Consider the following 14,951-nt stretch of genomic DNA (forward strand, 5'->3'; position numbering starts at 1 on the left):
GCCTGTTGTGCTTCCAGCCACCGCATGGCGAAGCTGTAGGCATGGGCATTGACCATAGTCGTCGTGAGATAGCTGAAAAAAAAGGGGGGCAAGGTATGAGACTAAAAGATTAATCCGAACTGTTGATTGTATTTTTTCCTTTTACAAAATATTTAGTCTGAACAGCTATTACGTAACAGAATACATGTCAGGCTATGGTCAGTGTCCTTGGCTCCCTTCGCTCTCAGAGGGTGGCCTTTTTCTCCCTCCTTTTTTTTTTTTTTTTTTTTTTTTTTTTTTTTTTGTAGAAAGTGAACATGAGCCGCCACGAAGGGCAGAGTGTGTGTGTTTTTTAGACAGTCGAAACGTGTGTGTGGATGTGTCTTGTGTCGAACTATTGTGGTGCAATAAAACTATTCAGTGAGAACTTCACATACAGTACATACCTGTGTCCACTAATGTATATTAAATAGTTGGTTAATTAAATTAGCTATATTTTAACCAGGTTCCGATTCATTCCTCTAAACAAACAACAAGTAGCGAGGCGCAGGGAAGGTTTAGTAAATAATGGGAAATGCTTTCGTGCATGCATCCCGAACATTTGGTCCTCCTAGTGAAGCCGGATTTTGCTGTTACAAAAAATCGTAAAGACTAAAAACAGAGCAATACTTTGAACTGTGTGTATATGTGTACTGTCTTTTTAGTGTGTTTCAAAGAAGAAAGATACGTGAAATTGTAAAGAACACCAGCGTAATTTGTGCAACCGCTGAACTGCCTGTGTCTCGTTCACCCCCCCCCCCTTGTTTGTTTAGCCGTGTAGTGAAAAGTGACTGACCAACTATGGAACAATTACTTGCTTCCAAAACTGTCACCAAACGCGAAATAACGCGCTTGGAGAATAAAATAAACAGTGAGTCCTTCAATAAAGCATTAGTTAATACGTACATAGAGAAGGCGAAACAACTAGCAGATGACTGTAAAAAACTTGTGTTAGATCTTACAAGAACTTGTGATCAACAGGCATTTGACACGTACGACAAAGAAATAGAAACAATGCAAGACAGAGTGGACGAATTAATTGATAAATTGGTGGTAATGAAACAATCAGAAAGTGTTTCATCAACATCAAATGAAAACGTAACCTGTTCAAAAGTGAGTGAAGTGCGATTACCGAAGTTGGAATTACCAACATTTGATGGTTCTTTAAAAGATTGGCTGTCATTTCGGGATCTTTTCGTGGCATCCGTGGACAGTAATGCATTATTGAGTGGGGCGCAAAAGCTTCAATATTTGAAGGCATCTTTGCGTGGCGAAGCGGCAATACTCGTACAATCATTGTCGGTGACCGATCAGAATTACACAGAGGCGTGGGAAATAATCAATGCTCGGTACCAGAATAAACGCGAACTCGTAAATGATACAATAAAAAGACTGATTCGTCAACCGTGTGCAGTAGCCGATTCACCAGCTTCTCTAAGACGGCTTGTGGATACAACTAATGAATGTGTGCGAGTTCTGAAAGTGTTCGACATTCCTGTGGAGCATTGGGATGCTATACTAGTGTACCATATAACTGAAAAACTGGATAGTGATTCACGAGAACAATGGGAGCTATCAATTAACTCGAACGAACTTCCAACCTTCGCGGACTTATCGCAGTTTCTCAACCAGAGATCGCGCGCACTCGCGGCTTCCGCGACAAGCAAATCAAATAAACCTCAGGCTCATAAATCGGCAAGTTCGTCCGGAAAAAGCAGGACAGTGGCGTATCATGCTTCGGCAGATGTGGCATGTGTGAAGTGTGGACTGCAGCACGCGCTGCATAAATGCAAGGATTTCATTCAAATGTCAGTAGACGACAGACATTCCTTTGTAAAGGGTAAGCTTTTGTGCTTCAATTGCCTAAAAGGAACACATAAACTTGCTCAGTGTACATCAGGTGGGTGTCATCGCTGTAGAAAGCTGCATCATACGTTACTACATTTTGACAGGAAGCCCGAAGGTGATCCTTCCTCTCAGTGCGCTCAAGATGTGTCTTCCCACGTAGCAGCTGATGGAAGAACAATGACAACTGTTCTTCCTCAAGTGTTGCTGTCCACAGCAGTGGTAAAGGTTAGAAACAACAGAAGGCAATTTCAATCTTTTCGAGCGTTACTTGACTGTGCATCAGAGGTAAGTTTTGTATCTGAACGGTGTGCTCAAGCGCTGGGACTCCCAAGACGTAGTGCAAATATAACTATTTCGGGAATAGCTTCCAGTAGTGCATGCAATTCACGTGCAGTTGTAGATCTTGCTTTTAAGTCAAGATACAATAACGATGAATATTCAACAACAGCAGTAGTAGTGAGAAAAGTGACCGGAGATATGCCCAGACAGGCTCTCACTAGGGTTAATGAGTGGGTTCATATCGAGGATTTAGATCTAGCTGATCCGGAGTTCTACAAAACAAGTGGTGTGGACATACTACTCGGTGCGGACGTGTTTCCATTACTCGTCCAAGGAGGCAAACGCATGGGCCCTCAACGTGCACCCATCGCATTGGAAACGGCACTGGGTTGGGTATTATCGGGGAAAGTGAATTGCAGTGGTTCATCGGCAGTGTCCGCATTTCATGTGTGCTGTGATCTAGATGTTTCTTTGAGGCGATTGTGGGAGATCGAAGAAATACCGTTTGTGCGTCCCTTAACAGTAGAAGAAAGGGAATGTGAAGAACATTTTGCAGTGACGCATCGAAGAGTTAATGGTCGATATGAAGTTAGCCTACCGTTTAAGACCAATCACTCTGACCTTGGCTATTCTCGTGATATAGCAGTAAAACGACTCCATCAACAAGAGAGAAAGTTTGTACGGTGGCCTGGCTATCAGGAACAATATTGCAGGTTTATGGCAGAATATTTAGAACTCGGTCACATGGAACCTATTTCACCAAGTGAAGACAATGTGTCCCCAACAACAAGTTGCTACCTTCCTCACCATGCCGTTTTAAAGGAGAGTAGCACAACTACTAAACTGCGTGTAGTGTTCGATGCTAGTGCAAAAACCACGACAGGTGTGTCACTGAATGAAACTCTCATGGTCGGTCCAAGATTGCAAGAGGATCTCACGTCTATTGTGCTGCGTTTCCGAACTCACTTGGTGGCCCTATGTGCAGACGCAAAAATGATGTTAAGGCAAATTCGCGTGAAGCAAGAAGACGCAAACTTTCAACGCATTGTGTGGAGATCAGATCCGAAACAGCCTATTCAAGACTACAGGCTGCTCACAGTCACATATGGAACCGCATGTGCACCATTCTTAGCAACAAAATGTCTCCAGCAGCTGGCCGTCGACGAAGGACACAACTTCCCGTTAGCATCACCAGTTGTGCTTAACGATTTCTTCATGGATGATTGTCTGACTGGGAGTAACTCGGTGACAGAAGCAATTCATCTGCATTCACAACTAGTAGAACTGTTAGAAAAGGGAGGGTTTGAATTGCGCAAGTGGGCGAGTAATGAACCAAGTGTTTTAGAGTCCATTCCAAGTCATTTAAGAGAAACAAACGCGATAGATCCTTGGGACGATAATGATGCTATCAAGGCATTAGGAGTGCAGTAGTGTCCGTCTCAAGATACATTCTGCTTCAAAATCACCGTACCAAAGACTCGTCATAGTGTTACGAAGAGACAGTTATTGTCTGACTTGGCCAAACTATTTGATCCATTGGGGTGGCTAGCGCCTACTACCATAAAGGCCAAACTCCTCAGGCAGAAGATCTGGAAGCTAGGAATTGGCTAGGATGACCCTCTTCCAAGCAACATCATCAAACAATGGCATGACTATTGCGATGAACTTCCACTGCTGCAGGAAGTGAGAATCCAAAGATGTGCCATTCCACACAATACAAAGGAAGTCCATCTCGTTGGGTTCTGTGACGCGTCAGAGGCTGCGTATGCTGCTGTAGTGTATGTGAGGTGTGTGCGTAATGACGGAAGCATTGCAGTGAACATGCGAAGTGTAAAAACAAAGGTGGCCCCTATCAAAAGACAAACACTACCACGTCTTGAACTATGTGCCGCAGTGCTCCTGGTGAAAGTATTGGACTTTGTGTCTCAATCCCTTAAAGTCAAAATAGTCAGCACGAGTGCCTATTCTGATTCGACGGTAGCCCTTGCTTGGATTGCGTCATGCCCAAGTAGATGGAAGACATTCGTGGCAAATCGAGTAAGTGAAGTGCAACAACGAAGTTACATCAAGTGGTATCACGTGAGCAGTGAGACCAATCCTGCTGACTGTGCCAGTCGTGGTGTTAGACCTTCCGAGCTGATCAATAATCGATTGTGGTGGACAGGTCCAGAGTGGTTAGCAGCAGAAACAGTGCCAGTTGTAGAGGTTAACGATGAGACCTCAGATGCAGTGATTGTTGAACAAAAGACGTCGGTTACTACAATGCACGCCAAGGCAGATATTAGCCTCCTCTCAAACTATTCTTCGGTAGCAAGATTAAATCGTGTGACAGCTTGGTGCAAACGATTCATAAATAATTCTAGGAGTAAACCTGATGCAAGGCTACAAGGACCCTTGACGGCGAGTGAGTTAGAGGAAGCATTGTTTTGCTGGATTCGGTTGGTACAAGAGGAGGAATTTTCTCTAGAGCTGAAATGTCTTAAGGAAAACGGTGACGTACCAGCACAAAGTAAATTATTTTGTCTGCATCCATTCATAGACAATAAAGGTCTGCTTAGGGTAGGAGGAAGGCTGCAAAGGGCACAATTAGACTTTGACGAGAAGCATCCTATTCTACTGCCACGGAAACATACTTTAACCGAACTCATTGTGCGTGACGAACATGTAAAAAATTTACATGCTGGTCCACAGCTACTTCTGTCAGTTATTCGACAGAAGTACTGGATACTAAGAGGAAGAGATGTAGTGCGCCAGATCGTGAGACAGTGTATAACCTGCCACAGATTCTCTCGAGCTAATACAACTCAGCTCATGGGGCAATTGCCCGCTGGACGTGTAACTCCAAGTAGGCCGTTTAACCAGTGTGGGGTAGATTACACTGGTCCAGTGTTGTTGAAGAACACAAAGGGGAGGTCAGCCAAGACATATAAGGGTTATATTGCATTGTTTGTATGCTTCAGTACAAAGGCCGTGCATATTGAACTAGTGACCGAAGCATCTACTTCAGCCTTTCTCGCTGCGCTTAAACGTTTCGTGGCGCGTAGAGGGAAGCCAAGTGACATATACAGTGACTGCGGAACAAACTTTGTAGGTGCAAACCGTGAGCTGAAGGATCTTTTGACAATAGTGACGCCGACAGGAGTTTCAAATTCAACAAGTGATTATTTGAGCTCACTTGGAATCCAGTGGCATTTCAACCCTCCAGCCTCACCCCATTTTGGGGGATTGTGGGAATCCAACATCAAGTCGATGAAGTATCATTTGAAACGCATTTTGAAGAATGCAGTGCTGACATATGAAGAGATGATAACTATGCTAGTTCAGGTGGAAGGATGTCTTAATTCGCGACCACTAACTCCCATGTCAGCTGATCCTAGTGATCTTAGGGCCCTCACACCCGGTCATTTTTTAACTGGCGACGCATTGTTAGCTCCACCACAAGCGGATTTCATAGGTACAAAGGTGAATCGTCTCACAAGATGGCAACTGACTCAACAACTAACGCAGCACTTTTGGAGACGGTGGTCTTCCGAATATTTGTCGCAACTTCAACGAAGACCAAAATGGTGCAAAGAAACTGTCAACTTCAAACCAAATGACATGGTGATCCTTTGCGAGACCAACCAACCCCCACAACTGTGGAAACTTGGCAGGATCGTTGAGACTCACCCAGGAAAAGATGGTCTCGTGCGTACGGTGACAGTGAAAACATCTGACGGACTCTACAAGAGGCCGATAGTGAAGTTGTCCCTATTGCCTTTCGACGAAAGGGAGTCATTAACAGTTCAATCTGAAGACAAGTAATTGATCATTTAGTATGTTTATTCTAACATTTATTTACGTAGTTTTGTAACTTTAGTATTTTATTTCATCAATTGTCAATATTAAGATCTTCGATAGTGAGATTTGTGTTGAAATATGGATATTTCAAGGTGGGCGGCGTATGTTGATTGTATTTTTTCCTTTTACAAAATATTTAGTCTGAACAGCTATAACGTAACAGAATACATGTCAGGCTATGGTCAGTGTCCTTAGCTCCCTTCGCTCTCAGAGGGTGGCCTTTTTCTCCCCCCTTTTTTTTGTAGAAAGTGAACATGAGCCGCCACGAAGGGCAGAGTGTGTGTGTTTTTTTAAGACAGTCGAAACGTGTGTGTGGATGTGTCTTGTGTCGAACTATTGTGGTGCAATAAAACTATTCAGTGAGAACTTCACATACAGTACATACCTGTGTCCACTAATGTATATTAAATAGTTGGTTAATTAAATTAGCTATATTTTAACCAGGTTCCGATTCATTCCTCTAAACAAACAACAAGTAGCGGGGCGCAGGGAAGGTTTAGTAAATAATGGGAAATGCTTTCGTGCATGCATCCCGAACACGAACCACGACGTACACAATGGTCACAATTTCATTACGAATTAAGATAGTTCTATCACCTTGTTTACAGTCGGTTCGCTAATAGCCCATAAATTGTTGATTTAAGTTGTTATAAATAAAGATTTAACAATTATAAATTGTTAACTTAAATTGTTATAAATAAAGATTTAAACATTCTACGAACAGACCTTTATAGAAATTGACGAGTGGTACACAGGACTCTATTTCATTGTGAAATGAAAGAATTCGATTACCTTGTTCACAGTCGGTTCGCGAGTGGCACATAAATTGTTAATTTAAATTGTTATAAATAAGATTAAAAACTCTACGAACAGAACTTTATAGACCTTGGCGAGTGCTTTTAGAACTGTTTTATTTCGCAATGAAATAGAGTTCTGATGAGACTTGTGGGTAGCATTCTTCAAGTTCTATTAAGTTCTGTTCGTAAAATGGTTAAATCTTTATTTATAACAATTTAAATTAACAATTTATCGACCATTTGCAATCCGCCTGTTAATAAGGTGAAATAGCTCTTTTATTGCGCAATGAAATAGACTTCTGATGAGAGTTCTGACTAGCACTCGTCAAGTTCTATAAAGTTCTGTTCGTAGAAATTTTAAACCTTTATTTATAACAATTTAAATTAACCATTTATGGGCTACTTGCCAACCGACTATGGACAAGATGATAAAACTCTTTTATTTCGCAATGAAATAGAGTTCTGATGGAAGTTCTGAGTAGCACTCGTTAAGTTCTATAAAGGTCTGTTCGTAGAATGGTTAAATCTTTATCTATAACAATTTATGGACGATTAGCGAACCGACTCTGAACAAGGTGATAGACCTCTTATTTCCCAATGAAATGGAGTTCTGATGAGAGTTTCGATTAGCAATCGCCAAGTTCTATATAGTTCTGTTCGTACGATGGATAAATCTTCACTTATAGAAATTTAAATTAACAATTTATGGACCACTTGCGATCCGACTGTCAACAAGTTAATAGAACTTTTATGTCGCAATGAAATGGAGTTCTGATGAGACTTCTGAGTAGGAATCGTCAAGTTCTATAAAGTTCTGTTCCCAGAATAGTTAAATCTTTATAACAATTTATGGACCATTTGCGATTCGACTGTGAACAAGGTGATAGAACTCTTTCATTTCGCAATGAAATCGGGTTCTGATGAGAGTTCTAATTAACACTCGCCAAGTTCTTTAATTTCCTGTTCGTAGAATGATATATTTTTTTTATTTATAACAATTTAAATCAACAATTTATGGGCTGCTCGCAAGCCGACTATGAAGAAGGTAATAGAACTCTTTTATTTCGTAATGAAAAAGAGTTTTGATCAGAATCCTTAATAATACTCTTCAAGTTCCTTCAAGTTCTGTTCGTAAAATGGTTAAATATTTATTTTTAACAATTTTAGTCAACAATTTATGGGCTATTCGCGAACCGTCTGTGAACAAGGTGATAGAACTCTTTCATTTCGTAGTGGAATAGAGTTCTGATGAGAGTTTTGAGTAGCACTTGTCGATTTCTATAATGTTTTGTGCAGTGTGCGAATTGAAAAATTTTCCCAGGGGGGGATGAATTTCACCCATATGCGCACCGTCCTCCCCCCATATATATATTAACAAAATACAAAACAGTTGAGATGTGAGATGTTTCATAAATTTTTACTCAGGCAAAGTAAGAATTGTTCCCTATTTCTATCTTCATATCCATTTAAAAATACTCCAGAGGGGGGAAAAGTTATCCCTGCCAGGGATAAAATTTTTCTTCTCCAGCGGGGGAAAAATTTTTGTCAGGGGGGGAATCCCTGGCATCCCTCCCACCAATTCGCACCCTGGTTTTGTGTAACATTGCTTGATTTTTATTAGGCACGTGTTATATATTTGTTAATAATTTGCACCGATTGCCTGTCTGGTCAGAAGATTGTGAGGAAACATTTATTTCCCGTCTACTCCCTTATTTTGCGAGAACTCTTCTGAATTTTCATGAGGAACTTTAGAACTCTTCGAGTGCTACTCAGAACTCTAAAAATGTATACACATTTTAAGATTTTTGGTTTTGCGTGAAGTTAGCACCGAAACTTTAAAATCGCGATAAAATCTTTATTTACCCAGAACTATTGGTCTAACCTATCAGGAACTCTAGAACTCTTTGAGTGCTACTCAGAACTCTAAAAAATATAGACATTTTAAGATTTTTGGTTTTGCGTGAAGTTAGCACCGAAACTTTAAAATCGCTATAAAATCTTTATTTATCCAGAACTATTTGTCTAACCTATCAGGAACTTTAGAACTCTTTGAGTGCTACTCAGAACTCTAGAAACTATAGACATTTTAAGACTTTTGGTTTTGCGTGAAGTTAGCACCGAAACTTTAAAATCGCTATAAAATCTTTATTTACCCAGAACTATTGGTCTAACCTATCAGAACTAACTCTAGAACTCTTTGAGTGTTACTCAGAATTCTAAAGATATATTGATTTTTTTAAACTGTTGGTCGCTAACATCACGGGAGTAGCCAATGGCTCACCTGAGCCGAGTCGGTGGCTCGTCCCAACTGAGCCGGCTCAAGCCATCGGTTCAGTTGATCCAAGCCGATGTTTCATCATAACCGAGCCAACTCGAACTGTTCACTCAGTTGAGCCGAGCCGAGCCGATAGACATTACTGCCTGGGTTTGGCTTCTGCCCTTGTGCTCAAAAATTTGTCCGAGCAGGTCTCAGTCTTAATGGTAAGAACTACAGTATATACTTACATAGGGGCCGACTTTGGGGGAAAAGACCCTTTGGGCCCCCCAATATTTATAGATGGGGTCCTCGCCTCTCCAATATAATCCAGTCGAGGAAGAATTAACAAAGAGGAGCAAGAATTTCTGTCGTAGATTTCATCGTGCTTTTAATTCAATATAGGAAGAACCTTTTTATTCGATAGAAAACGCCATTTTCAAAACTGTGTAGAATGGAACACTGAAGTCTCAACCAACACTCTGGCAGCACTAGTGTTGTAAAGGCCTGGAGAAAACCGGAAATTTTGGGTTTAAAAAGGTTTTTTTACCGTTTTTCCCGAGTTTGGATAAAAACGGAAAAATTGGGAAAAATTGAAATTTTCGAATATTTTACTACATTATGCTTTTCAAATGAAAACTATTTTATATTTACTAGTTTACAGTTAAGATCATTGAGTAGTTATGTTCCTTGTATTAGAATAGGGGAATTTTGTGGCAACAAATATATTTGTACCATTCCTTTGCACCATGATAGAATGAAGTCATGGCAACAAAAGATCCTAAAATATAATCCTAGTTAGAATAATTAATATAGATGTATTTAAATTATCGTAAGTAATCTTATAAAGTTGCCGTTTTATGGCAGGGAAGTGTTAAATAACAGTGCCAGAATCATTCTAGTTAATACCAGTATGTTAAAATCAAATATACAGGGTGTTTCAAAAGAACACGGAACACCGACGACGTTTGGGAGAGGATTCCTGACACCAAGATAAGACAAAAAGTATAGACCATCCTGGGTGCACAAATGCTTCCTTTCGGAGTTATAGGCCACCGAAAACATGAAAAAATGAACTTCGAAGCTCCATAGCTCCAAAACTGTCGAACCTACCGTAGTCGGGTCAAGACTTAACTTAGAAACTATGTGTCCTATCCAAAAATCTATGTTTCAGAATCCTAAGGTACTCACGAAGCAATTTTTATAGAGGGAGTTTGGATACGGACATATAATTTGAAGTACTCTCCAACTGCCTCTATAAAAATTGTTGCGGAAATACCGCAGGATTCTGAAACATGGATATTTGGATGGGGCACCTACTAGTTTCTAAGTGAAGTCCTGACTCGACTACGGTAGATCCCATATTTTTGGAGCTATGGACTTCATTTTCTCATGTTTTCGGCATCTTATAACTCCAAAAGGAAGCATTTGTGCACCCAGGATGGTCTATACTTTATTTTCTTATCTTGGTGTCAGGAATCACCTCCCAAACGTTGTCGGTGTTGTTTTGAAACACCCTGTATATTTTATGGAGATACGTATTGTCCTTGTGCTGTTTAAAATTTCCGGAAATTTTGAACCCATTAGAAAAAATCTTTTGTTCGGAAATATTGGCAAAACCCGGAAAATATTATGTAAAAACTATATCTTCGCCTGATACTAATCTTATTTTCTGTAATGTGTCTGCAGCATATATGTATACAACGTATCTCGCAAGCAGGAAATAGTTTTTTAAAGTAACAGCTTTTACTTTTACTTTTTAGTTTTATGATTTCTGATAAAAACCCCTCTGTACTATTTGTATTTATATTTTTTGAACAACTCAAAAAGATAGATGATCTTATTCACATATATGCACATACACCGCACAAGTGCGTAAATTTCAGCAGTGACAAATATATTAAAGAATTTAACATGTGAAATTTCCGTTCGTTATTATTAAAGACTAACAAAATACCCGTTCTTCGCACGGAGAGAATGCGTTTCATTTTGTGTATATTTCTAAAGATCACCAAAACTGTTACCAATGAACTTAGGAATCCCCAAAACTATGAATTCGATACTAGTATCAGTCATTTTCAGTTACTTTTACATGTTATTTTCCCCCTTTAAGAGTAACTAATGGGGGTTTAATTTGGATAAACGGCATCGGAAGTGTCACTGTTTATCTCAGTCACCCCGAAAACTATGGATTCGACACTAATATCGGCCATTTTCAATCATTTTTCTATGTCTCCCCTTCCCCTCCCCTAAGTTGCGGGCCTGAATTTTTATTTAAACAGCATCGGAAATGTTACTGTTCATCTCAGCAACCACGAAAACTATGGATTTGACACTAATATCGGTCATTTTTGACCATTTTATGTATCTCCCTCCCCTTCCCCCAAGTTGCAGTGTTGAATTTGAATTTAAGCTTCATCGGAAATATCACTGTTCATCTCAGCAACTCCGAAAACGATGAGTTCGACACTAAGATCGGTAATTTTCAGCATATATCCACACTTCCTTCCTCCAAGTTGCATTTTCAAAGTGAAATGGTAGAATCCATCCCAGGCCCGAACCTCATATATGTTGAAATTTTTTATCGAGATCAGTCTAGAGGTTCAAGAGTTGTTAAGTTACAAATATAGTCACTTTCATTTTTTATATCTAGATAATTTTTCGCATTAAAGAACAGGTATTTGTTTACATAGACAGTTTTGTACATAAAGTTTATATTAATGTCTGTATTTGAATATTAAATAATAGTAATTATATGTCTTAGTACATGAGTATTAGTGAAATTTGCCTACCGCTCTTTCTTTTAAGAAGGAATTTGCTTAAAATTAACAAAATTTCACCAGATCAAAGAGCACATTAAGAACTCAGTTTCATTCAAGAGCCCTATTTGTTGCAACAGAAACGCTTCATGATGGTAAATGTGTATGCAATTGTAAAAGTTCTGTAATTAATGCACAACCAGGAGTAAACGACTAAAAGGCACATAAAGGAAATAAGTGCATACTATTAATTTTCTAGAATAATTACAAGTTTTATTTTCGAATGCTTCTTTTTTTTTTTTTTAATATTCACAATATTGAAATTTCCCAATTTACATTTTTCACGCGTTCGAAAAATAACTTCCATTACTAGTAAAACTAACTTAATACAAAGATTTTTGTTATTTTCCCAATTTTTCCGGAAAGAAACCGGAAATAACGTTTTTTTTTTTACCAGCCGGTTCAAAATTTGGGACTGATATGACAAGTGAAGATCAATGTGAGCGCAACTTGCAGTGAAATTCCCAAATTTTGAACTTGAATTTGTTTTAAAGCCTTTAGGCAAATTTGCATTAGGTCGTGAATTTGGATGTAGCGGAGTAAGAAAATTTTGTCTTAAAGTGGGCCACACTCGATCCTCGAGGAGCTTCTCTGGGGGGGGGGGAGTTGTCCTCTGCACCACAAGTTACGACCCTGCATCTTCGTCTTTTTAGGCCTAGCCAGCACAATCGAGGGATGTAAAATTCAAAAATTGTTTTTTAAATGATTTTTTGTGGGTACATCTTCTATATTATAAAATCCTGGGAACTAAATATACCTAGGTATAGCTTGATACTTTTGTCAATTTTTGTTTGTTGATCAATTCACTAGTCTGTTACTTTCAATGATACTATACTGTAAATAATAGAATTTGTGTTCGATCTGACAGTATATATTTTCTCAAGAGTAGTACGATGCCGACTCCTTTTACTTTCTTTCAGTAAGGGAGAGAGGGAGAATACCGAGGACTTAAGAATTTCGACATTTTTCTGGAAGACCGTAAATCACGAACAAAAATTTTCTAGAGTAAATGAAAGAATAATGTTTTGTGCTTTAAACTGACATAATGTTTAATCATTATTCTAAATGGTAGAGAGTACATGAGCAGCTATATAAGACATTCCAAAATTCGGATTTACCCCACTAGTGGGGTAAGTCCGAACTACTTACTTACAGTAATGTAGTTTATTGAAAATGACATTGTATATTATACAATGATACTGTATAGAATATGACACTGACATAATATAATATGACTGACAATATGAATATGAATATGACTGACAAATGCATATATGAACTTAACATATGAATGAAAAACAGGTTACACCATGTCGCTTGCTACTAAATTATTTAATATACGTAAATCTGCTGTACTAATGTTTGTAACGCTTATAGATTATTATGTCATTTCATGTTTTGAAATAAGAACTCAATGTCGACTTTTGTAGTGGGGGAAATCTGAACGAGCTGCAAGCCTTCTTTTCGACTTTACCCAACCACTTCTCGCCTGAACAAAGCAGAGCAATATGGATATAATGTTACACATTAGTAACTCAATCTTCAGCAATACCAAACATAAAATATTATTGCCAACACAATAATGCTATTTGTGTTATATGGCTACAACTACTAACTTATCTTTATAACATGACGGTGTCTTTTTTTTTTTTTTTTTTTGTACACGTACAGAACTTCCTCATACTTAATTTCTCGTACAAATCCCTCAAATGAAGAAACAAATGAGCACTTCAGTCCACTTCACAGTGTTGCCAGTTCCTGGAAATTGCAATGTTCGGAATTACTCGCTGTTCGGTTTTACTCCTCACCCCCTTATAGTTATTGATTCTTATACTGTCTATAAAAGTTGAAAATCCTATTTGGGGGATCAAGATGGCGGCAGGACAGATAATTATAGCTGTGTTAAACTCTCATTTTTTTAATTTTTCATTTTTAAACAATTTTACTTTTAGACAGTGTTAATAGTTTGATACAATCTGCAAGATATTTAAAAAATATGCTTAAGATTTATTGTACGAATCCACAGATTTGTAAAATTTACAGAACAAATTTGTAATAATATTTTAATAGACTAGTGTCTAAATATGTTGTTTCTTATCTGTGAAATGCGTATCTACGTAAAAATACATTAATGAAAGACTAGCCTGTTATGCACGGATTCGCAAAGGGAACTTGTAACCACAGTACACAAAGTGAAGTGAAATATGTGAAGTTAATGTATTAAGTAGTACACAAATTGAAGTGAAATATGTGAAGTTAATGTATTAAGTCATGACACACAACTATAGAAATGTCCGAGAGTTAAGGGATCCATACGTTAGCAAGTCTCTGTTATCTTTGGAACACAACTATGCAAGCAATGAAATCGTATCAGTACAGACCTTATTACCTAACATCCTTAGGAACGTATAAATACATAATTCAACGTGCAATATAAGGATTTTTATGCCATATACAAAATTAGGGCTATCCTCGTTTATGTGCATACCTGCCTTCTTGACGCGCGTGTTTTCTACGGACGCAACTCCTCACTAAGGTTAGTTTCAGGCGGAAGCATTTATTGTAGCATTTCTCGTAGCAAAAATCGTATCATAAATATCCTTCCGTGTAAAGTAGCAAATGCTATAGCATTTCCCATGTCATGACATATCCTATGGCATTTCTTGTGGATAGAACCTGCCCTATTTCGTAGCATTTCCCCCAGCATTTCTGGTCTGATTGCAGCGCCGTAGTGTGTTAAAAGGAAGCGAAAGATTTTGTGCCAAGTATTCTTTGTTTTGTGCGAAAAATTGAATTGTAGTGAAGAAAAATGAGTTGGAGTAGGGATACTATCAGGACCGGATTAAGAGATTTGGAGTCCGGGGATAGAAAAATTATGAGCCCCTGCTGATTTCGCTTAATACTTTTCTGTGAAAGTACAGTAGGAAAGTTATGGGAATATGTTTTATATTTGTGGTCATATTTTATTTTATGATTATGAATGCATCTTTATGATTCTTTTTAGCTCAAATTTTGATCAGAGTAGAAACCCCTGTCCACCTGGAGGCCCAGGGTTATAGCCCCCCTAAGCCCCTTCCTTAATTCTGCCCTGGATAC

At 38.6% G+C, this 14,951-nt stretch overlaps 2 protein-coding genes across 2 annotated transcripts; both read left to right on the forward strand.

Annotated features, from left to right (window-relative positions):
• The first annotated feature begins 819 nt into the window (after positions 1 to 819).
• Positions 820 to 3,576, forward strand: LOC145671506 (uncharacterized). Its single transcript, XM_081740694.1, has one exon. The coding sequence runs from the start codon at positions 820 to 822 to the stop codon at positions 3,574 to 3,576; it is 2,757 nt and encodes a 918-aa protein (XP_081596820.1).
• A 390-nt stretch (positions 3,577 to 3,966) lies between these two features.
• Positions 3,967 to 5,949, forward strand: LOC145671507 (uncharacterized). Its single transcript, XM_081740695.1, has one exon. The coding sequence runs from the start codon at positions 3,967 to 3,969 to the stop codon at positions 5,947 to 5,949; it is 1,983 nt and encodes a 660-aa protein (XP_081596821.1).
• The last annotated feature ends 9,002 nt before the right edge of the window (positions 5,950 to 14,951 follow it).

Source organism: Thermobia domestica, chromosome 15 (assembly GCF_964235325.1).
Source record: "Thermobia domestica chromosome 15, izTheDome1.hap1.1, whole genome shotgun sequence".
In the NCBI taxonomy this organism is placed as follows: domain Eukaryota; kingdom Metazoa; phylum Arthropoda; class Insecta; order Zygentoma; family Lepismatidae; genus Thermobia; species Thermobia domestica.